The following is a 24,490-nucleotide window of genomic DNA, read 5'->3' on the forward strand; positions in this document are numbered from 1 at the left end:
GAGAATTTCAGAATACTGAGTATTCTAATTCATTCTCCAGTCTTGCTTTTTTTCTAAGGTTTCATCGTCCCTAAATCAAAGAGAGAAGAGGAGAAATCCAGCCGTTCCGAGAACAAACATTATCTGTTAAGGATAAAATCCGCCTCGAGCTGGAATCGAACCCGTAGCCTAGCGCTTACAAGGCAGGCACACTAGCAACCAAGTGAACTAGGCTGGCTGTGTGTGCGTGTTTTTTTTTTTAAATCAAAGAGAGAAGGAAGATTGGATAGGAGAAATCCAGCCGTTCCGAGAACAAACATTATCTGTTAAGGATAAAATCCGCCTCGAGCGGGAATCGAACCCGTAGCCTAGCGCTTACAAGGCAAGCACACTAGCAACCAAGTGAACTAGGCTGGCTGTGTGTGCGTGTTTTTTTTTTTTTTTTTAGATGTTTGAATATGAAACAATGTATTGAGGAAAAATTGGAATACGACTAATCGAATCGATAACGACCGTCACTAATCAATTAAAACAATCGACATCGACCGTCACTTATCTATTATAACAATCGATATTGAACATGAAACAATCGACTGTGAAAAAATTGGAATACGACTAATCGATTGAAACAATCGATATCAATTATCACTAATCGATAATAACGATCGATATCGACCATCACTAATCGATTAAAACAATCGACATCAACCATCACTAATCGATTATAACAATCGATATTGAAAATGAAACAATCGAGTGTGGAAAATTGGAATACGACTAATCGATAATAACAATTGATACTGACCATCACTATGGGTGACGTCACGCTAATATCACGGTACAGGAGCTACTTGGAGTCCACATCAAAGTCAAGAACAAGGAGTTTGGTCTCTTCAGTGCCGTTGCGTGAGCCTACAGCACACACCAGTTTGGTTTCTGATGCCCGGATACGCCACACCACGCCGCCACTGCCTCCGCTGTCTAGGGATACTAGGTTACGAATAAACTCACCTGGGAACAGAAGGGAGACACGAAGAAGTTAATGTACGGCCGCGGAAAGTAAGTATGTGAAAATATCAGCCAATTACATTACCTTTCTTACTTTGATTAATGATTTTTTTTTCCAAGAGATTTGATAGAGGGAACTGTAACTAAGGTCTCATCGTTCCGAAATCGAAGGGAGATAGGATAGGAGAAAGTCAGTCGTTCCGAGAACGAACCTTATCTGTTTAGGATAAAGTTCGCCCTGGACGGGAATCGGACTCGCGACCTAGCGCTTACAAGACAGACGCGCTATCTTCCAGGCTAACCAGGTTGGCTGGCTTTTTTAATGTTTTCCTAACTTCCATTAGTGATTCATTCCTATCCCCCTCGTTTAGGTCTTAAACCTTTGGGACCTTATTCAAAATTATTATGGTTTGGACTTTTGGAGACATCTCCACCAATTTGTCAAAGAGGCCCAAGGATCAATGCTGGATTCTGTACCACCTTAGGGGCTGAATTTATATCAGAGGTCTGTCTATCTACTAATGAATAAGGAACACCTACATCACGGGACCACCTACTAAAAGGGGTTGAGAATAAATGAGGACATTAAAGGGGTTGAGAATAAATGAGGACATAAAAGGGCTTGAGAATAAATGAGGAAATAAAAGGGGTTGAGAATAAATGAGGACATAAAAGGGGTTGAGAATAAATGAGGACATAAAAGGGGTTGAGAAAAAATGAGGACATAAGAAAGGGGTTGAGAATAAATGAGGACATTAAAGGGGTTGAGAATAAATGAGGACATAAAAGGGGTTGAGAATAAATGAGGAGATAAAAGTTCGTTTTACAAAATAAATATTGTCTCGCTTCATTCCCGTTGACAACAAAACGACAGTTAAACTTAAAACACGGTACAATTCGTTTTACAAAATAAATATTGTCTCGCTTCATTCCCGTTGACAACAAAACGACAGTTAAACTTAAAACACGGTACATTTACTACATAGGTACCTTCCATCTTGGCCTTTTCGACAAATCGTTGCGTGCGTGTGCGATATTTACGCAAAATTTCAGGTCCAAACACGGGATATTTGCGGAAAATTTCAGGTCTATACACGGGATACTTGCGCAAAACGAGTGTTATTTGCGCAAAAATTGCGTACACACGCAACGATCTGTCGAAAAACCAAGTTGAGAGACATCCAGTGTATGTGCCGGGCTTTAGAAATAAAATATTATAGACCCTATCTCAGTCAAGAAATCCCTAAGTTACTTAAATTAAACATGGTTAAAAAAATTAAAATCTATGTACATGACGCATTGTTGAGGAAATGTGTTGTTACAGGGACCGCCACTCCTCAGACCGTCTGACAGACCCCGGTCTCAAATATACCTTGTTTATCCTGCCCTAATAGGACTGAAAAGTCCCTTTACCCCAACAGTCTAAACAAGGTCTCGTATATTTTATGGGTTAAAGATTAATACATGTAGCAGTAAGGAATAACAAGTGTACGGTAAACTATGTACTTACCGACATTGCCCGCGTGAACCAAATTTCAGATGAGGAACGCAAGAAAAACTCAAATCAAAATGGTAAGAAAGCTGAAAGCAACGATGGTGACACATTGAAATTCAGAGCTGGAGCTGTTGACAACGGGGAGCTATCCATCACCCAAGGAAACAATGTCCAAAGTAACGTAGAAGGATATCAGCAGGAGGAACATCAAAACCATGGACACCGAGGACAAGGAAATAACCATGGACAAAGAAAGTGCACCAAGTCAAAGAATAAGAAACACACCCAACAGGCGCAAGAGAACATCAATTCGCTCAGTGAAACGTCAACTTCGGACGGCAAAGGAGTCAGGACACAAATTTCATAAAAGGGGTTGTGAATAAATGAGGAAATAAAAGGGGTTGAAAATAAATGAGGAAATAAAAGGGGTTGAGAGTAAATGAGGAAATAAAAGGGGTTGAGAGTAAATGAGGAAATAAAAGGGGTTGAGAATAAATGAGGACATTAAAGGGGTTGAGAATAAATGAGGACATTAAAGGGGTTGAAAATAAATGAGGAAATAAAAGGGGTTGAGAGTAAATGAGGAAATAAAAGGGGTTGAGAGTAAATGAGGAAATAAAAGGGGTTGAGAATAAATGAGGACATTAAAGGGGTTGAGAATAAATGAGGACATAAAAGGGGTTGAGAATAAATGAGGAAATAAAAAGGGGTTGAGAATAAATGAGGACATAAAAGGGCTTGAGAATAAATGAGGACATAAAAGGGGTTGAGAATAAATGAGGACATAAAAGGGGTTGAGAATAAATGAGGACATAAGAAAGGGGTTGAGAATAAATGAGGACATAAAAGGGGTTGAGAATAAATGAGGAAATAAAAGGGGTTGAGAATAAATGAGGACATCAAAGGGGTTGAGAATAAATGAGGACATAAAAGGGGTTGAGAATAAATGAGGACATAAAAGGGGTTGAGAATAAATGAGGACATAAAAGGGGTTGAGAATAAATGAGGACATAAGAAAGGGGTTGAGAATAAATGAGGACATAAAAGGGGTTGAGAATAAATGAGGACATAAAAGGGCTTGAGAATAAATGAGGACATAAAAGGGGTTGAGAATAAATGAGGACATTAAAGGGGTTGAGAATAAATGAGGACATAAGAAAGGGGTTGAGAATAAATGAGGACATAAAAGGGGTTGAGAATAAATGAGGACATAAGAGGGGTTGAGAACTCACCTGTCTTGACATCCCACAGCTTGACCGTACCATCATCTGAGGAAGTTATGACAAACCTGGAATTGAACTGTAAATGAGGACATAAAAGGGGTTGAGAGTAAATGAGGAAATAAAAGGGGTTGAGAATAAATGAGGACATTAAAGGGGTTGAGAACTCACCTGTCTTGACATCCCACAGCTTGACCGTACCATCATCTGAGGAAGTTATGACAAACCTGGAATTGAACTGAAGACACGTGACAGCTGACTGATGCTTGTTACGTCCTGCAAACGAAGACACCAAAATCGATAAAAAATATTTGGAAACAAATAAACTAATGTTATTAATCAATCTCAAGAGAAGGGAAAAAACACATTAATTTTATTTTAAGTAAAGCTGAGACTGCTGAGAGCGTCTCCATAAAGGGGGGGACGTGTTAATTAATCAAAGGTATTGATTTGTTTATAAGTAAAACTTTTGCTAATAACCACCTCGCACCTCGAAACGTTGATCATGTTGATAAATTGTCGGTACTGGAAATCAAACCCCAGCCCCCAACAAGGCTATTGAACAAGTCCAACGGGAACCAAAATCGATAAAAAATATTTGGAAACAAATAAACTAATGTTATTAATCAAACTCAAGGAAAGGAAAAAACACATGAATTTCATTTTAAGTAAAGCTGAGACTGCCGAGAGCGTCTCCATAAAGGGGGGGGGACGTGTTAATTAATCAAAGGTATTGAATTGTTTATAAGTAAAACTTTTGCTAATAACTACCTCGAAACGTTGATCATGTTGATAAATTGTCGGTACTGGAAATCAAACCCCAGCCCCCAACAAGGCTATTGAACAAGTCCAACGGGGTTGATTAAAAAGTACCGTACTATACGCGAAACAGGATTTGAAAGAGAAGTTGCTGGGATTCAGCCACGGCAAAAACCGCGGCGCATAAAAGAGGTTGGTTCAAAATGTCGACCCCACTTGAGTTATTTTTATTATTTTTTTAAGAGGTTTGACAGAGGGAACTGTAACTGCTATGGTGTTATCGTTCCGAAATCGAAGAGAGAAGAAAGACAGGATAGGAGAAAGCCAGCCGTTCCGAGAACGAACATTATCCCATCAGGATAAAATCCGCCCCGGGCGGGAATCAAACCCGCGGCCTAGCGCTTACAAGGCAGACGAGAACATTATTCCATCAGGATAAAATCCGCCCCGGGCGGGAATCAAACCCGCGGCCTAGCGCTTACAAGGCAGACGCACTACCAACTAAGCGAACTAGGCTAGTCCACTTGAGTGAAAAGACGTAGTAAAACGAGAAGAAGTACTGTACTATAGTTTATAACACCATTCCAATTGGAGCAAAGTGTAGAATAGAATAAAATATACCTTGTTTATCCTGCCCTAATAGGACTGAAAAGTCCCTTTACCCCAGCAGTCTAAACAAGGTATCGTATATTTTATGGGTTAAAGATTAATACATGTAGCAGTAAGGAATAACAAGTGTACGGTAAACTATGTACTTACCGGACAGTGTCTGTAAACATTGGCCGCTCACAATGTCCCATACTTTGACTGTCGAGTCCGCATTACCGGATACCAGGATATTGTTCCTCAGCTCCATGCCGGATGTGAGAGATTGATGCCCCATGAGTGTGTGCCGCAGATTGCCGGATTCCGCTTCCCATACCCGGATACTAGTGTCGAGAGAACCGGATACTACGTGCACGCCGTCAAACTGAAAACCAAACAAATCCGGAACATGAGTTTTTTTGTCCCGCTCACAATGTCCCATACTTTGACTGTCGAGTCCGCATTACCGGATACCAGGATATTGTTCCTCAGCTCCATACCGGATGTGAGAGATTGATGCCCCATGAGTGTGTGCCGCAGATTGCCGGATTCCGCTTCCCACACCCGGATACTAGTGTCGAGAGAACCGGATACTACGTGCACGCCGTCAAACTGAAAACCAAACAAATCCGGAACATGAGTTTTTTTGTTCCTATGTAGCGTAGCTCTGTAACCAACAAAACATTATTTATTTTGAGGTTTGACAGAGGAAACTGTAACTGCTAAGGTCTTATCATCCCGAAAACGAAGAGGAGTTCCGAGAACGAACGTCATCTGTTTAGGATGAAGTTCGCCCCCGGTGGGCAAGAATCGAACCACCAAACTAATTTATTTTGAGGTTTGACAGAGGAAACTGTAACTGCTAAGGTCTTATCAACCCGAAAACGAAGAGGAGTTCCGAGAACGAACGTCATCTGTTTAGGATGAAGTTCGCCCCCGGTGGGCAAGAATCGAACCACCAAACTAGAGCTTACAAAGCAAGCGCGCTGCCCTCCAAACTAGCTAGGCTGGATTTATCAGAACGAAATTTCCGATATCTGAGTTCGTTTGACTTTCTGTTCTAGTGGGGAAAACTGATTAGCCTAATCAAAAATAAATATGTAAACAAACACATATTTCATAGGTAAACAAGTAAACATGGTCTGATTTCTGACGGCTAATGAGACGGATATTTATAGTCTAATATTAGCGACCTGTAACCTATTTGTCGTGATTGTGATGAATTCTTTTATTTACATATTATTTTATTTAGATCAACACAGTGAAAAGAACACTGAGGTGTCGGAAAATTTGTGGTAGAATTGAAGACAAAATTCCATACCTCGGGTGGAAACCTCACCTCACTCCCCGCGCCCACCAAGTTATCAGGCGTGTGCCTTAACCACTACACCATCAATACAAAATTACAAAGCTTCTAACTGAAATCTTGAATGAAGAGGAGAGCACTCAAGCTGGAGTGTAGAAATAGATATGGATACACATTACACATATCAAATCAATACGGTTCACAAAACTGAGGAGTCTTTCTTTGATTTCCGGACGATGGAACCTCCGTTGTTAGAGTCTTCCTCTACCATGTTGACTATAAAAAAGTCACATAATAAATACGGCTATACACGTATTGTGTTTTCTATTTGGGAATGTAACGTCCAACATAGGCGATTTAATAATGCCCGTTCTTACGACAGAGAGTTTTCAGTTAATTCAAAGAAATACTGCATTGTGTAAATAAAATGGGTGACATCAAAGAAAACCCCTTGACACTGTGTTCACTCTCAGTGGTAAGATCGATCATAAATACTTTGAAAGCTTGAGAATCCTCCGTGGCCGAGTGGGTATCATATTAGGTGCAACACAGAAGGTCCTGGGTTTGAAGTTGAACATAGGCGATTTAATAATGCCCGTTCTTACGACAGAGAGTTTTCAGTTAATTCAGAGTTGAAGAAATACTGGCCCTGTGTAAATAAAATGGGTGACATCAAAGAAAACCCCTTGACACTGTGTTAACTCTCAGTGGTAACATCAATCATAAATACTTTGAAAGCTTGAGAATCCTCCGTGGCCGAGTGGGTATCATATTAGGTGCAACACAGAAGGTCCTGGGTTTGAAGTTATTTTCGGCTCTGTGCTTTGAACTCGGAGTGCACTCCGCCCCTTATAGAAAAATAGTAAAGGAGGATGCTGTAATATATAAAAAAAAATGTTAAGAGGCCTTCAGATTCACCACAAATAATTCACGATTTTGTTTTCTTGATAAAAAAGTGACTTACCAGTGCTAAAAAGCACACGCCTGTAAAGATCACTGCTTTTTCTCCCATGTCGACTACTGACTGTGATTCTAATGATTGTGTCCCGAGTCTTTTATAGGGGCCTTGATTAGTACCCTAGTCTGATTTGAACAAGAAGAGTTTGGCATGTTCAAATATTTGAATATTTGCGGCCAATTAGAAGCAGCTTGCTCTTTGTTCTTGTAGTTTTGTATCCCTAGGATAGCTCCTGTCTTCCTCTTTTTTGAAAAGGTTTGATAGAGGAAGACTCGGCTGAGTGCACTCCGAGTTCAAAGCACAGAGCCGAAAATAACTTCAAACCCAGGACCTTCTGTGTTGCACCTAATGTGATACCCACTCGGCCACGGAGGATTCTCAAGCTTTAAAAGTATTTATGCCCGATCTTACCACTGAGAGTTAACACAGTGTCAAGGGTTTTCTTGAACGTCACCTATTTGATTTACACAGGGCCAGTATTTCTTAAACTCTGGATTAACTGAAAACTCTCTGTGGTAAGAACGGGCATTAATAAATCGCCTATGTTCGACGTTACATTCCCAAATAGGAAACACAATACGTGTATAGCCGTATTTATTATGTGACTTTTTTATAGTCAACATGACTGAACTAATGAGATTCCTCTTTGGACGTCCACACTTGCTCCACAAAGCGGAATCTCACTTGTTCAGCCTTGTTGACCATAAAAAAAGTCACATAATAAAATACGGCTTTTCTTTTCCCTCTGTTCCAGGCCATCATCTGTTTGGCCAGACCTCAAGAACCAGTCGAGCTCACAGGCAACGCACCGAACCCCGAAATCCTCATCGAAGAACCATTAAAACCCGAAGAGGCCACCCCTAACGATCAGAGAGAGCGCCCAAGGAATCACAGACACTGGGGGGATAGGCCTCTGTACCGACGCGATGAACACAACGATATCAGCTACTCGAATGAAACCCCGGACGCCATCAGCAACTCTGTGAACGAACATCAGAGAGCAAACACTCTGAATGAGGATGAACTGGAGAATGATGCTCAGGAGACTTTGGAGCGGAGACAACAGGATGGACTAACCGGTCAACATACATCTGGACAAGTGAGCGACGCAGGACAAACGTCAAGCTGGTCTGCCACTGAGGGAGTGTCGAACTCGCTAGCCAGTGGAGCATCAAACTTTCTAGCCAATGGAGGAGTACAACCAAACTTTTTAGATGGCGCATCGAACTTCTTGGCTAACGGGGGAGTACCACCAAACTTGCTCGCTAACGGCATTCAAATTGCTCCTAGTGATCCGCAGCAGATTCAAGAGTTGAAAGACATCCTCAATCTTGAGATGAATAACAAGGATACGTTTGCGCAGGTGTACGCCCAAATGACGCCCGAGCAAGTGAAGAAAGTGCGCGATATTGTACTCAAGATCGGTCAGCAAACCAATAACCAGGATTTGATTCGGTTTGGACAATGTACATCACCCCGGTTCAGTACAGAACAAGTGAATCTACTGCTCAAACTAGGACAGGCCTTGTATCAGCGATTAAATCAAGCAGGAGACAGTGCCGCGGCCGGTGTACGTTCTGCCGTCAATCAATTCTCAAACACCGCCAGCCATCAACGAATCAACACCCAACTTTCCAATGTCATCAGAGTAACCGGTGGAAAAAGGCTATATGAAATACCAGAAGGTTTCAATGGAGTTGGCGGGATTGAGTCATCTACAGGGAAAGCGGTTAACCAAATAAGTGAAGATCTTAATGAAGTGAGACCTTTGGGATCTTCAGCAGAACATGTCAAGAACCAAGTATCCGACAGCGTCAGTACAGCAAGTGAAACTGGATTACCTGGACAAGCTGCCAATAACATTTTATATGAAAACGTCAACGAAGTGAATGAACTAGGATATTCAGCAGCTCAAGATGCGAAGAATCACGTTTCAGACGGTGTCAATTTTATCAGCGAAACCGGGGTTTCTACTGGAAAAGCAATCAATAACCAACTATCTGAAGGTCTCGATGAAGACAGTGAACTGGGATCTCTAGCCGTTGAAGATTTAAACAACCAAGTTTCCAATGATGTCAATACGGCAAGCCAAACAGGAGATTACGCATTAAATAAAAAAAGCGTCGTTGAATGTGCTAGTTTCCTCTTGAACACTTGAGCAACGTTGAGTGGTTATTTCCGGATGGGTAACTCACCGTTTTATAAAAGAACCACATGTGTGGGGTTAATGTGAAGTTGGTAGATTGTCACCGAATGGAAAATAAAACCCCCATCACTAAAACCTCTTCCATAGAGGCCCTTTTCTAGAGTAAGACCTACACTTCATTGAACCCCTAGCTACTTTATTTTACACGAACCTGCTTCCAAGCATTTCTCGCGCCACAGGAGATTGTCTTCGGCCAGGAAGCGCCAACTTCTACAAGTCTGAGCAGCGCGGAGCAGATCCTCGGGTTGTAGAAACGTGAGCACGTACAGTGCAAGCTGGAAAGACAAGCAAATGTTCAGTCATTTCTTCAAAAAAAAGTTTAGGAGGACATTTTTAATATCTGGTCCAAATTTCAAGTTGACAGCTTTTCGGGAAGTATTTTTTTTTATTCCACCGAGATATAGAATTTACCTTGTTTAATACCTTCCAAAAGTTAAAAACCTTGAGAAATGGACACTTTTTTGTGTGAGGTACCTTCAACTTAGAAGGTATGAACCCTGTTTAAGCTCTTTATACATCTTTCAATTCAATTCATATTCAATATTCATTTTGTGACATGTCATAAATAACAACAACAACAACAACAACAACAACAACAACAACAACAACAACAACAACAACAACACTTTTATTGTAACAGCATACGCACGCTATGAAACAGAACTCATTAGCTAGACAGAGCCCATTTTTTTCAGCTCATAAGGTTCATTTTTTCGAGTCTTTTAGTTCAAGGAACTAGTTTATGCTCTTGATAGACTCACCTCTCTAGGAAGAAGGGAAATGAAGTCCCGTTGAAACTGAGGTTCTATGAGTTGCATCATGTGTCTGATTTGTGTCGGCTCACATGAGTCTATTAGTTGTCCAATAGCCAGGATTCTCTCGGCATTTGACCAACCCTACGAAACATTAAAATGGAGCACATTTTCGACTGATAAAAAAGGTAAACAATAAACAAAACTAATGCAAATGAGATAAAAAGATCAGTGTAGTGTTCAGTGATCAGTAGAGATGCGAAATCCCAGTCCCAAGGTTGATTTAATTCATTACAATCAAGTCCGCCCTGGGAGTTGAATCTTTTAATTCAGTCCCAGTCTTTCCAGTCCCTGTGTAAAATCTCAACAAACCCAGTAGGTACATGGTACATGCTTGGGATTGTACACAGGGACTGGAAAGACTATTGAGTTGCAAAACTTCCTTCAACGCCTTGAGAAGTTCTTCGAGAGATTTATATGCGACCGCCTAGGACTCCTAGGAGCGAGATTTAGCGTATACAGGTCAGGACCAGATGATCTGACTCCGGATGATTTAGCGTCCCTAGGTTCTAACCTAGCGCTGGCTGGTGCCCAAACCATGCAACAATACCCGGACATCGCACAGACAGCGAACGCACTCATCCCTCAATACAAACAATACGTGGAGACCGCTACAAATGATTCAGCCTAGAATCTCACCAATATGTCTGGTCTGACACTGTGTTGACCTGTTCAAGTTAATTCCAATTTGTTCTTACTTTTACATGTTTTGTGTTAACTATTTTTTAGTGTTTTTGTGTGTATTTATAATCCGTTTGTAAAAATCCAAATGAATTACACCATGTTCTTTTATTCACTGCAATCAAAAGCTCGGGTTTTCCTTTATCAATTAAGAACAGATTCAAAATTCTTTCATTTCTAGTCCCACTCCCCATAAACGTCTTACTCTCACATAACTCTCGTTTTGCATCACAGGTATCCGTGAAACCTCACAAGCAACCACTCTGAAGAGACGTCAAGGCCTACAGCTTGCGGGGTTCGACGCAGAATCGGCCTCAGGAACAACCGATTCAGACAAAGTCTCAACACTCTCAACCAAAACCGAAACAGATACATCGCACAACTTTGGAGGAGACTCCAGCTTCTCAACAACTTCAGAGCAAGAAGGAGGCCAAGAGGTTGACTCAAAACCGAAACAGATACATCGCACAACTTTGGAGGAGACTCCAGCTTCTCAACAACTTCAGAGCAAGAAGGAGGCCAAGAGGTTGACGAAGTCCTTTCAAAATTGAAACCTCCGCAGACACTTTCTGGAGGCAATGGAGCTTCAACAACATTAGTCAAGAATGAATGGACCGGACCAAGCGGCTATCAGACCCAAACAGGAGGAAATAAAATTTACTTCGTAACCCAACAGTCGAAAAATAAGGATCAATCAAGTGATAGCGAAGCCAAAAGTGACACCCAACTAGAAAATTACGAAGCCGTTCAAAAGATTCAGACTGAAGGTGAACTAGGAGCCCAAGCTGAAAAAGGTCCAAAACATGGCCCGGGGAATCAAAATGGGAATAATGGACCAAAGAGAGTATCGGGAAAAAGATTTAACCAAGAAAATGATAGACTAAATGGAAGACCAAGACCAGGAAATAGATTTGTAGAATCTGCTAATGGACAACGACAAAGACCAGGCAGTCAAATCAACCTTGAAAATGACATCCCGCAATATGGACCTCAATCAGGAAACACATTCTACGAAGAATACTATGGCTCCCATGATGGACAAAGACCAAACAAGAGATTCAATGGAGAAATTGGATATGAAAGACAAGAAAACGATTTCGTCCAAAACAATGAAGGACAAAACAGAAGACCTAAAAACAGATTCAATCAAGAATATGATGGACAAGAAAGATGGACAAAGACCAAACAAGAGATTCAACGGAGAAATTGGAAAAGGAAGACAAGAAAACGATTTCGTCCAAAACAATGAAGGACAAAACAGAAGACCTAAAAACAGATTCAATCAAGAATATGATGGACAAGAAATCCAAAACAATGAAGGTCAAAACAGAATACCTAAAAACAGATTCAATCAAGAATATGATGGACAAGAAATATTTTACGAAGAAAATCATGTCTCCCAAGATAAACCTAGACCAAACCACAAATTCGATCAAGAAGATGATGGCCCCCCAAGACCTAGACCAAACCACAGTTTTAATCAAGAAAATGATGGAGAAGAAAGAAGACAAGACAAGAGATTTAACCCAGAAAATGATGGTCCCCCAAGACCAAGCCCAAATGGCCCTCCAAGACCTAGACCAGACAACAGATTCCATCAAGAAGAAAATGATGGACAAGACAAAAGATTCGATCCAGAAAATGATGGCCCTCTAAGACCTAGACCAAACCACAGATTTAATCAAGAAAATGATGGAGAAGAAAGAAGACAAGACAAGAGATTTAACCCAGAAAATGATGGTCCCCCAAGACCAAGCCCAAATGGCCCTCCAAGACCTAGACCAGACAACAGATTCCATCAAGAAAATGATGGACAAGACAAAAGATTCGATCCAGAAAATGATGGCCCTCCAAGACCTAGACCAAACCACAGATTTAATCAAGAAAATAATGGACAAGACCAAAGATTCAACCTAGAAAATAACCTAGACCAAACCACAAATTCGATCAAGAAGATGATGGCCCAAGACCTAGACCAAACCACAGTTTTAATCAAGAAAATAATGGACAAGACCAAAGATTCAACCTAGAAAATGATGGCCCTCCAAGACCTAGACCAAACCACAGATTTAATCAAGAAAATAATGGACAAGACCAAAGATTCAACCTAGAAAATGATGGCCCTCCAAGACCTAGACCAAACAGATTCCATGAAGAAAATGACGAACAAAATAGACCTAGACCAAACAGAAGATTCAATCAAGGAGGAAACGATGGTTCACCTGCTGAAAGACAGAATTCAAATGGAAACGAAAACAGGGAAAGAAAACGACTCATGGATCAAGGAGGTCCACAAGGCAGCCAATTTGCTGTTGACGAAACTTTCTTCATCAATCAAGGAGGTCCACAGGGCAGCCAATTTGCTGTTGACGAAACTTTCATCAGAGAAAACGGTAACACAAAAAGCAACCGTGATGATGCATTGAAATACAGAGACGATGCAGGAGACAGCTTGAGACTATCTGGAATAGGAGAAAGCCAGAACGTTCAACGTAATGGTGAAGGACATCATGAAGAACATCGTCAAAACGGCCAACATCCCGGACATGATAACCAAGGACATGGCAACAATAATCACGGACAAGGAAAGTGTACCAAGTCGAAGAATAAAACACGCACCCAACAGGTTCAGGAAAACATCAATTCTTTGAGCGAAACATCATCAGGTGATGAAGGCATCAGGCAGCGAGACAGGGTGTGCAAACAGTTGCCGCTGTCCGCGTTCCACACTTTGAGCGTGCGGTCCGTGCTGCCGGAGATAATGATGTTGCCGGCCATCTGGGACGACCAGACGCCCCCTGTGTGGCCGATCAGTGTACGTAGACATTTGCCCGTAGTGGCCGACCATACCTTGAGGGTGTTGTCGTCCGAGCCCGAGACAATGCGACTTCCTGTGAATTTATATCAAGAGGAAATGAGAAAAAATCTGATAAAGCTTTCACAGGGAAACTTAAGGCATAACCATGAGATAATTCAACTTCCTGTGAATTTGCAACAAGTGAAAGCGGTTTTTGTAATCGTTTGGCTCTTTGTTTATGTTTTCTGAAACAGATTAGAAGGCAAATATTCATTGAGTTGGGAGTTGGTTTGATTTAGTGCTTTTTTGATGATTTGAGTCTAAAATCTAAATAAAGCAATAAAGAGTGCTATGAGTCTATGACATACTAACCCTTATCTTGGGAATGTGTCCCTACGGATATGTTAACACCAAACAATTTAGATTGTTGCCAATTTTTATGGGTTGCCAATATAAGACAGGGTTAATGGAGTCTAAAATCTAAATAAAGCAATAAAGAGTGCTATGACATACCAACCCTTATCCTGGGAATGTGTCCCTATGGATATGTTAACACCAAACAATTTAGATTGTTGCCAATTTTTATGGGTTGCCAATATAAGACAGGGTTAATGTAGAAGACTTTGTTACTCAATTTAAATAATTTTTACCTAATAACACAGTGGGACAGTCTTCAATAAGAGGCAAAGGCAAATTATCAGGATCTTCTTGATTGTCATCCAAATCATTGGAGATAAGTTGTTCAACGGGAAGATCCAGGTCTGTGTTCAAGTCAACACCATTCCCTTCACTACTGTCCTGTACCTCACACTCATTCTCAACGATATCCACTTCTTGGTCTTTTTCAATATCATTCACTTGGTCCACTGAAAATATTGAAATTGAAAAATATTAGAAATGTAGGAAATGAAAAGGGGGGACATGTCTTTGGGTTTAATATTTTTAAATAAGAACAGAATGATTAAAGTTCATTGAGAGGTAGGAAGCTATATCAAATTTCACTCTTTTTTACAGCCTATTCCATAAAAGTAACTTTTACAATTCCATACTTTTGTGGAATAGGCTACTGTTGTACTTGTAATTCTTTTACCTATACATTGCACATCAGTTTCATCATTTCCAGGTTTAACCTCTTCAATATCATTCAGCTCACAGATGATTTCTCCGTCAGTGCAGATGGAAGGGCCAGAACAATCTTCATTAAGACTGCTGCTAGGTCCAACACCCACAATGACTTCAATTTCATTTTCAAGGATGGCCAGCTCCTCGTGTTCTATATCGGAAGGTTTGTTCTTGTCAAGACTAGTGGATTCCAATTCAGAATTCTATCAGTGCAGATGGAAGGGCCAGAACAATCTTCATTAAGACTGCTGCTAGGTCCAACACCCACAATGACTTCGATTTCATTTTCAAGGATGGCCAGCTCCTCGTGTTCTATATCGGAAGGTTTGTTCTTGTCAAGACTAGTGGATTCCAATTCAGAATTCTTGGTTTGTTCAGTCTTTTGCAATGTTTCTTTTGAGCATTGAAGTAATTCATTTTCCATTTTCTTCTGACAATCTTACAGAAAATGGGAGAGAGAAGGTTGGAACTGTAACAAAGAAGAAAATAAAATGAGGCTTCATGGACAAGTTATTATGGACAAATAGGTAGGTGGAGTTATTGAATAATATACCTCTCTGTTATCATTAATCAATTATTAGTGTTTCTAAACATATGAACCTATACATAAAAACCCCTATTTATGTTCTTAGTGTGATAGCATGCAGGTACAGTACGTACCTATTGATGTGTGAAAGCTATCTGAAAGTATGTCATGAAAATTATAGGGTGATGCAAATTTTTATTAAATAGGTAGGTGGAGTTATTGAATAATATACCTCTCTGTTATCATTAATCAATTATTAGTGTTTCTAAACATATGGACCTATACATAAAAACCCCTATTTATGTTCTTAGTGTAATAGCATGCAGGTACAGTACGTACCTATTGATGTGTGAAAGCTATCTGAAAGTATGTCATGAAAATTATAGGGTGATGCAAATCAGCAGCGAGAGATGAACAGAATCAAGTGGGGTCTTCTGCAAGAAAATCCGGTGATAACCAACGATACAAGGGATTTACTAGGGTTAGTAAATTGGGATCTTCGATAGCAAATAACGTGAGGAACCAAATTCCAAATTATGTCAACATGGTCGGTGAATCAGGCAAAGCAATCAAGCCGCCAGCCAAGTTGATACCAGAGAAATACTGAATCAAGTGAAAGCCCAGATCAGCGGGGAGCAAGACTTTGTGCGCCGTCTAGTGAACATGATCGAGCTACAACTAGCCCAGGCACCTCAGATTGACGATACGGAGTTTGCTCAACTTAAACAAATCATCGAGCGAATCAAAACCCTCGGGGCGCAAGTTCAAACTCAACTCCAAACTGTTACAGACCTCTTCGCCAGTCAAGTTGATACCAGAGAAATACTCAATCAAGTGAAAGCCCAGATCAGCGGGGAGCAAGACTTTGTGCGCCGTCTAGTGAACATGATCGAGCTACAACTATCCCAGGCACCTCAGATTGACGATACCGAGTTTGCTCAACTTAAACAAATCATCGAGCGAATCAAAACCCTCGGGGCGCAAGTTCAAACTCAACTCCAAACTGTTACAGACCTCTCACAGATCAGTGAGATGAGGGGCACGCTTCTAGAGATTCAACAGCTGGCGTCGCAGATTCAGCAGAAAGTGAGCGCTGAGCTATCCGAGGAAAAAATCCGAGAACTTGTCAACAATGCTTTCACCGCCACCCAGACTGCAACCAACACAGGTAATTCCGTTAGGTTATCAGTCAGAGACTCAGGAGATGTAGTAGACTCGATAGATGTGGTGCCATCATCCTTCCCAGAAGTGACTTCAACCTTTAGTTCACCGTTGACAACTGCGACCCCCCCTCTCACCACACGCTCACCCTTCCCAGAAGTGACTTCAACCTTTAGTTCACCGTTGACAACTGCGACCCCCCCTCTCACCACACGCTCACCCTTCCCAGAAGTGACTTCAACCTTTAGTTCACCGTTGACAACTGCGACCCCCCCTCTCACCACACGCTCACCCTTCCCAGAAGTGACTTCAACCTTTAGTTCACCGTTGACAACTGCGACCCCCCCTCTCACCACACGCTCACCCTTCCCAGAAGTGACTTCAACCTTTAGTTCACCGTTGACAACTGCGACCCCCCCTCTCACCACACGCTCACCCCCTCCCCCACCTCCCCGTCCCCAAAGACCCACATTTATCATTGAGTTGCAAAACTTCCTTCAACGCCTTGAGAAGTTCTTCGAGAGATTTATATGCGACCGCCTAGGACTCCTAGGAGCGAGATTTAGCGTATACAGGTCAGGACCAGATGATCTGACTCCGGATGATTTAGCGTCCCTAGGTTCTAACCTAGCGCTGGCTGGTGCCCAAACCATGCAACAATACCCGGACATCGCACAGACAGCGAACGCACTCATCCCTCAATACAAACAATACGTGGAGACCGCTACAAATGATTCAGCCTAGAATCTCACCAATATGTCTGGTCTGACACTGTGTTGACCTGTTCAAGTTAATTCCAATTTGTTCTTACTTTTACATGTTTTGTGTTAACTATTTTTTAGTGTTTTTGTGTGTATTTATAATCCGTTTGTAAAAATCCAAATGAATTACACCATGTTCTTTTATTCACTGCAATCAAAAGCTCGGGTTTTCCTTTATCAATTAAGAACAGATTCAAAATTCTTTCATTTCTAGTCCCACTCCCCATAAACGTCTTACTCTCACATAACTCTCGTTTTGCATCACAGGTATCCGTGAAACCTCACAAGCAACCACTCTGAAGAGACGTCAAGGCCTACAGCTTGCGGGGTTCGACGCAGAATCGGCCTCAGGAACAACCGATTCAGACAAAGTCTCAACACTCTCAACCAAAACCGAAACAGATACATCGCACAACTTTGGAGGAGACTCCAGCTTCTCAACAACTTCAGAGCAAGAAGGAGGCCAAGAGGTTGACGAAGTCCTTTCAAAATTGAAACCTCCGCAGACACTTTCTGGAGGCAATGGAGCTTCAACAACATTAGTCAAGAATGAATGGACTGGACCAAGCGGCTATCAGACCCAAACAGGAGGAAATAAAATTTACTTCGTAACCCAACAGTCGAAAAATAAGGATCAATCAAGTGATAGCGAAGCCAAAAGTGACACCCAACTAGAAAATTACGAAGCCGTTCAAAAGATTCAGACTGAAGGTGAACTAGGAGCCCAAGCTGAAAAAGGTCCAAAACATGGCCCGGGGAATCAAAATGGGAATAATGGACCAAAGAGAGTATCGGGAAAAAGATTTAACCAAGAAAATGATAGACTAAATGGAAGACCAAGACCAGGAAATAGATTTGTAGAATCTGCTAATGGACAACGACAAAGACCAGGCAGTCAAATCAACCTTGAAAATGACATCCCGCAATATGGACCTCAATCAGGAAACACATTCTACGAAGAATACTATGGCTCCCAAGATGGACAAAGACCAAACAAGAGATTCAACGGAGAAATTGGAAAAGGAAGACAAGAAAACGATTTCGTCCAAAACAATGAAGGACAAAACAGAAGACCTAAAAACAGATTCAATCAAGAATATGATGGACAAGAAATATTTTACGAAGAAAATCATGGCTCCCAAGATAAACCTAGACCAAACCACAAATTCGATCAAGAAGATGATGGCCCAAGACCTAGACCAAACCACAGTTTTAATCAAGAAAATAATGGACAAGACCAAAGATTCAACCTAGAAAATGATGGCCCTCCAAGACCTAGACCAAACCACAGATTTAATCAAGAAAATAATGGACAAGACCAAAGATTCAACCTAGAAAATGATGGCCCTCCAAGACCTAGACCAAACCACAGATTTAATCAAGAAAATAATGGACAAGACCAAAGATTCAACCTAGAAAATGATGGCCCTCCAAGACCTAGACCAAACCACAGATTTAATCAAGAAAATAATGGACAAGACCAAAGATTCGACCTAGAAAATGATGGCCCTCCAAGACCTAGACCAAACAGATTCCATGAAGAAAATGACGAACAAAATAGACCTAGACCAAACAGAAGATTCAATCAAGGAGGAAACGATGGTTCACCTGCTGAAAGACAGAATTCAAATGGAAACGAAAACAGGGAAAGAAAACGACTCATGGATCAAGGAGGTCCACAAGGCAGCCAATTTGCTGTTGACGAAACTTTCATCAGACAAAACAGTAACACAAAAAGCAACCGTGATGATGCATTGAAATACAGAGACGATGCAGGAGACAGAGTGTCAGACAGTGTCAGAATGCTGCGACAGAATCAGGATCTTCAGTAATGACAGAAATCAAAGGAGGATTAGCAAATGGGAGTGCCGTGAAGGAACAAGGATCAACCTCATCCACAGGAGATGAAAACTGAGTTGCTGAACTTTGTAGGAAACCACCCAAAAATCAGAAACTCGGTAGGAATATCTCGAAAATCGCTAACTTCGCTTCGTAGGAAAACGACTCGAAAATTAGACTTCAGACAGTCTGGGGTCTATTTTCTAAATATGTACGTTAAAACCTACTAGGAATTTGATTTTTTTTTTTATTATTATTCAAATTTGGATAATTATTTTTCTTCAAAATTTGAATACGTTGAAATAAAATTTGACCTTTTTCTTTGAGCATAATTTAACTGGCTTCCTCATTAGAAAAAAAACTCAACACAAAAATTTCAAAGTTCAATTTAACCAGTCATTTTATTTAGTAAAAAGCACTTTTAGTTAATCACCATGATTTACTCAACACAAAAATTTCAAAGTTCAATTTAACCAGTCATTTTATTTAGTAAAAAGCACTTTTAGTTAATCACCATGATTTACCTTGGCAGCCCAAACTTTGGGTAGTCCGTCAATTAATATTGTTTCTCTTTTGTTTCTGGATGAAAGTTGATATTTCGCTAGGTCAAAAAAAAAAGCTTTTTCTCGATTAGGCGTTTTACCACTTATGATAGTAAGGTCGTTCGCGCCGTAAAAAAAAAAAAAAAAAAAAAAAAAAAAAAATTTTTTTTCCCTTTACCTCAACAGTCTAATCCTGATTTGTCACCAATGATTAGGCAATTAGGCTCAACTGGTAGACCTTATCCTCTATTAATGTCTTGTGATTGGTCTCCTGTGATTTGACTCAACTGGTCTAGAGACCTAATCCTTTACTCTCATTGGTTACCTAAGATCCGACTCACCTGGTAGATTCAGTCTTATTTGAGGTTTCAGGATCCGAGTCCCCACAGGATTGGAACAGTTTCTTGCAGCTCGGCGTGCAGACACTCTTCGGTGTCCGGGTTCCAAATCTTGACCATATAATCGTACGCTCCGCTCACTACCAGTTTACCGTCGTATTGTACACACCGCACGGCAGCTAGATGACCCACTAGGACGTGAAGACACTCGCCAGACTCGATGTGCCATACTCGGAGTGTGGCGTCGCGTGACCCGCTTACCACTCTGGGGAGAAAGGAAATGACAAGTTAGTGAAATCAAACTCGAAAAAAACTAAAGGCGTCCGCTAAGAAAACCTTTGAACCAATCAGAAGGCGCCTTTCGTTACTCGTACTGTGTGGTACAGATAAAACCGGTTGTTTTCTGAAGATTTGTAAAGTAGAGAAAGGAAATGGCAAGTTAGTAAAATCAAACTCGAAAAAAACTAAAGGCGTCCGCTAAGAAAACCTTTGAACGTATTCACACCAATACTGTCAACACTGTAATCGAAGGGTACAGCCCTAATAAAGTCCTTGGAATCAACGCACTGCCAGAAGTAGATGAGTCAGAAAAGAGCCTTCCAAGATCCACACGATGCACCTTGGCTCAGCTTCGGTCCGGATGATGCAAACTCCTAAATAACTACAAGGCCAGACTCGACCCCTCAGTAGTAGACACCTGTCCTCTCTGCCAGAGTCTCAACCACGATGTTTGGCACTTGTTCTCCTGCCCATCCAAACCCACAACTCTGGATCCAACATCCCTCTGGACTGATCCCGTGGTGGTGGCGAAGTTCCTAGATTTAGAAACGGAATTGTGAAGCTGATGCTGTCGGAAACGTTAAAAACAACAACAACAACAACAACAACAACAACAACAACAACAACAACAAAACCTTTGAACCAATCAGAAGGCGCCTTTCGTTACTCGTACTGTGTGGTACAGATAAAACCGGTTGTTTTCTGAAGATTTGTAAAGGAAGATACGATCATGTACTTCGCTTTCGGCACAAGACCTTACAAGATATAGCTCCCTCTACTAAACCTCAAGTAATCAAATCATGAATCTTTGTGGTAAAGCAGAGCTTTTTCACAACTTTTGTGGGCATCACATAGTTAAGTGCCTCCTTTACTATTAATTTTCATCAACTCGTATCATCAATTTTCACTGGTAATGCCACCACCGGTCGCTACTCGATTAAAGTAGCTACAATCAAGGAGGTCCACAGGGCAGCCAATTTTCTGTTGACGAAACTTTCATCAGACAAAACAGTAACACAAAAAGCAACCGTGATGATGCATTGAAATACAGAGACGATGCAGGAGACAGCTTGAGACTATCTGGAATAGGAGAAAGCCAGAACGTTCAACGTAATGGTGAAGGACATCATGAAGAACATCGTCAAAACGGCCAACATCCCAGACATGATAACCAAGGACATGGCAACAATAATCACGGACAGAGAAAGTGTACCAAGTCAAAGAATAAAACACGCACCCAACAGGTTCAGGAAAACATCAATTCTTTGAGCGAAACATCATCAGGTGATGAAGGCATCAGGCAGCGAGGAACATCCCAGACATAACCAAGGACATGGCAACAATAATCACGGACAAGGAAAGTGTACCAAGTCAAAGAATAAAACACGCACCCAACAGGTTCAGGAGAATATCAATTCTTTGAACGAAACATCATCAGCTGATGAAGGCATCAGGCAGCGAGTTACAAATGGATTAGAATCTGCAGTTGATCAAGGAATTTCTGCCCAACTTTTCAATGGTGTCAGGCCAGCCAGTGGAAAAGAGTTTTCTTCAGTATCCAAAAATTTCAATGGAGTTAGTGAATTAGGGCATGCAGCCTTAGGAACAGAGAACCAAGATCCAAATTTCGTCAATTCGCTCAGTGAAACAGAATCTTCTGCAGGAAAATCAGCCAACAACCAACTAACTGGTTTCAATGGAGCCAAACTGGGATCTTCCACAAGAAAAGTCGTGAACCAAAGGCAGCGAGTTACAAATGGATTAGAATCTGCAGTTGATCAAGGAATTTCTGCCCAACTTTTCAATGGTGTCAGGCCAGCCAGGGGAAAAGAGTTTTCTTCAGTATCCAAAAATTTCAATGGAGTTGGTGAATTAGGGCATGCAGCCTCAGGGACAAAGAACCAAGGTCCAAATGTCGTCAATTCGCTCAGTGAAACAGGATCTTCTGCAGGAAAATCAGCCAACAACCAACTAACTGGTTTCAATGGAGCCAAACTGGGATCTTCCACAAGAAAAGTCGTGAACCAAATTTCAGATGAGGAACGCAAGAAAAACTCAAATCAAAATGGTAAGAAAGCTGAAAGCAACACATTGAAATTCAGAGCTGGAGCTGTTGACAACGGGGGGCTATCCATCACCCAAGGAACCAATGTCCAAAGTAACGTAGAAGGATATCAGCAGGAGGAACATCAAAACCATGGACACCGAGGACAAGGAAATAACCATGGACAAAGAAAGTGCACCAAGTCAAAGAATAAGAAACACACCCAACAGGCGCAAGAGAACATCAATTCGCTCAGTGAAACGTCAACTTCGGACGGCAAAGGAGTCAGGACACAAATTTCAAATGGATTCGAAGCTGCAGCTGATCAAGATTCCTCAACCCAAGGAATCAACACCCAACTTTCCAATGTCATCAGAGTAACCGGTGGAAAAAGGCTATATGAAATACCAGAAGGTTTCAATGGAGTTGGCGGCGTACGCAGACATTTGCCCGTAGTGGCGGACCATACCTTGAGGGTGTTGTCGTCCGAGCCCGAGACAATGCGACTTCCTGTGAATTTACATATATCAAGAGGAAATGAGAAAAAATCTGATAGAGCTTTCACAGGAAAACTTAAGGCATAACCATGAGACAATTCAACTTCCTGTGAATTTATATCAAGGGGAAGTGAATGAGAAAAAAGCTAGCCAAATAGCTGCTATTATAAGCAATTAAGCAAACATTTTTTCAATGTCTTGTTCATCTTACTCAAATGAGACTAAAAAGCCAATCGTGTCGATCGTCTATCAAAATCACCGATATGTTTTCACCGATTTCAAGTAAGTTTTGGACGGAAAGTAGTGCACACACTGAAAGAAACAGAAAAACAAGGTAAGAACCATCACCACCAGAGCGATTGGCGAGACCTACCCTATCTGGGAGAACGGACGTTTCAAGCAAGAAACGCTTTTAGTATCCTATGTGCACGCGGTTCTGTGAGACAAGTGAAAGCGATTTTCCTATGTATTAGAAACGACATAATACGATTTATTATCAAGGCAGACCCAGCACTTGAATGGGAAATATTGTCTCCTCGCGCCCATCTGATGAGAGACAACAAACTACAAGTCCATTGTAGCGGAGCGATGAAAAAAAACACGCTCTTACCTGAGAATTGCAGGCACGTAATGACGTGATCATCGTGCCCTTTCAGTACTTTGGGGTCCTTGATGGGCCGTGTCCTCCAGTTTATCTCCACAGAGCGATGGGACATGAAGAGGGCTTTCCAAGGGGACGAGGATCTGATAAAGCTTTCACAGGGAAACTTAAGGCATAACCATGAGATAATTCAACTTCCTGTGAATTTGCAACAAGTGAAAGCGATTTTCCTATGTATTGGAAACGACATAATACGATTTATTATCAAGGCAGACCCAGCACTTGAATGGGAAATATTGTCTCCTCTCGCCCATCTGATGAGAGACAACAAACTACAAGTCCATTGTAGCGGATGTTTCATTGCTATAAAAAACATGGTCAGTGAAAGGGTCACGCTCTTACCTGAGAATTGCAGGCACGTAATGACGTGCAAGGCAGACCCAGCACTTGAATGGGAAATATTGTTTCCTCTCGCCCATCTGATGAGAGACAACAAACTACAAGTCTATTGTAGCGGATGTTTCATTGCTATAAAAAACATGGTCAGTGAAAGGGTCACGCTCTTACCTGAGAATTGCAGGCACGTAATGACGTGATCATCGTGCCCTTTTAGTACTTTGGGGTCCTTGATGGGCCGTGTCCTCCAGTTTATCTCCACAGAGCGATGGGACATGAAGAGGGCTTTCCAAGGGGACGAGGCTTCAGTACTTTGGGGTCCTTGATGGGCCGCGTCCTCCAGTTTATCTCCACAGAGCGATGGGACATGAAGAGGGCTTTCCAAGGGGACGAGGTAGAATAGGAATACTTGTGACGGCCTTTCTTGCTTGAGTTGACGGCGGCGGGCAGCTCCGTGTCGATTCCTGGAAGACAATTGTAAGCAAATTATTATCATTAGATCATCAACCTGCCTCGGTGGTGTAGTGGTCAAGACGCTCGCCTGGTAATCAGGAGGGCGTGGGTTCGATCCCAGCCGA

The 24,490-nt window shown here is 41.5% G+C and overlaps 1 protein-coding gene and 1 long non-coding RNA gene across 3 annotated transcripts in view; both read right to left on the minus strand.

The window, feature by feature from the left end:
- Nucleotides 1–735: 735 nt before the first annotated feature.
- LOC103505131 (F-box/WD repeat-containing protein 7) overlaps nt 736–24,490 on the minus strand; it is a 30,264-nt gene continuing 6,509 nt past the window's right edge. The window contains 12 exon segments of the mRNA XM_026820505.1: nt 736–990; nt 3,874–3,978; nt 5,221–5,481; nt 5,484–5,713; nt 6,021–6,106; nt 8,400–8,575; nt 8,990–9,151; nt 9,668–9,791; nt 10,278–10,412; nt 13,668–13,900; nt 23,526–23,659; nt 24,217–24,376. Coding sequence (XP_026676306.1) covers nt 827–990; nt 3,874–3,978; nt 5,221–5,481; nt 5,484–5,713; nt 6,021–6,106; nt 8,400–8,575; nt 8,990–9,151; nt 9,668–9,791; nt 10,278–10,412; nt 13,668–13,900; nt 23,526–23,659; nt 24,217–24,376 — 1,970 coding nt within the window. The 3' untranslated portion in view covers nt 736–826.
- On the minus strand, nt 11,634–13,329 carry LOC113465735. Of its 2 annotated transcripts, none has more exons than XR_003390352.1 (3): nt 13,117–13,329; nt 12,345–12,922; nt 11,634–12,139 (listed from the first exon to the last, which is right to left on the minus strand). It is a non-coding gene; the product is annotated as an uncharacterized LOC113465735 (long non-coding RNA). The 2 variants fall into 2 exon arrangements; XR_003390353.1 differs by lacking the exon at nt 11,634–12,139 and adding an exon at nt 12,180–12,275.

This window comes from Diaphorina citri, unplaced genomic scaffold, assembly GCF_000475195.1.
Source record: "Diaphorina citri unplaced genomic scaffold, Diaci psyllid genome assembly version 1.1 scaffold153, whole genome shotgun sequence".
Taxonomy (NCBI): Eukaryota; Metazoa; Arthropoda; class Insecta; order Hemiptera; family Psyllidae; genus Diaphorina; species Diaphorina citri.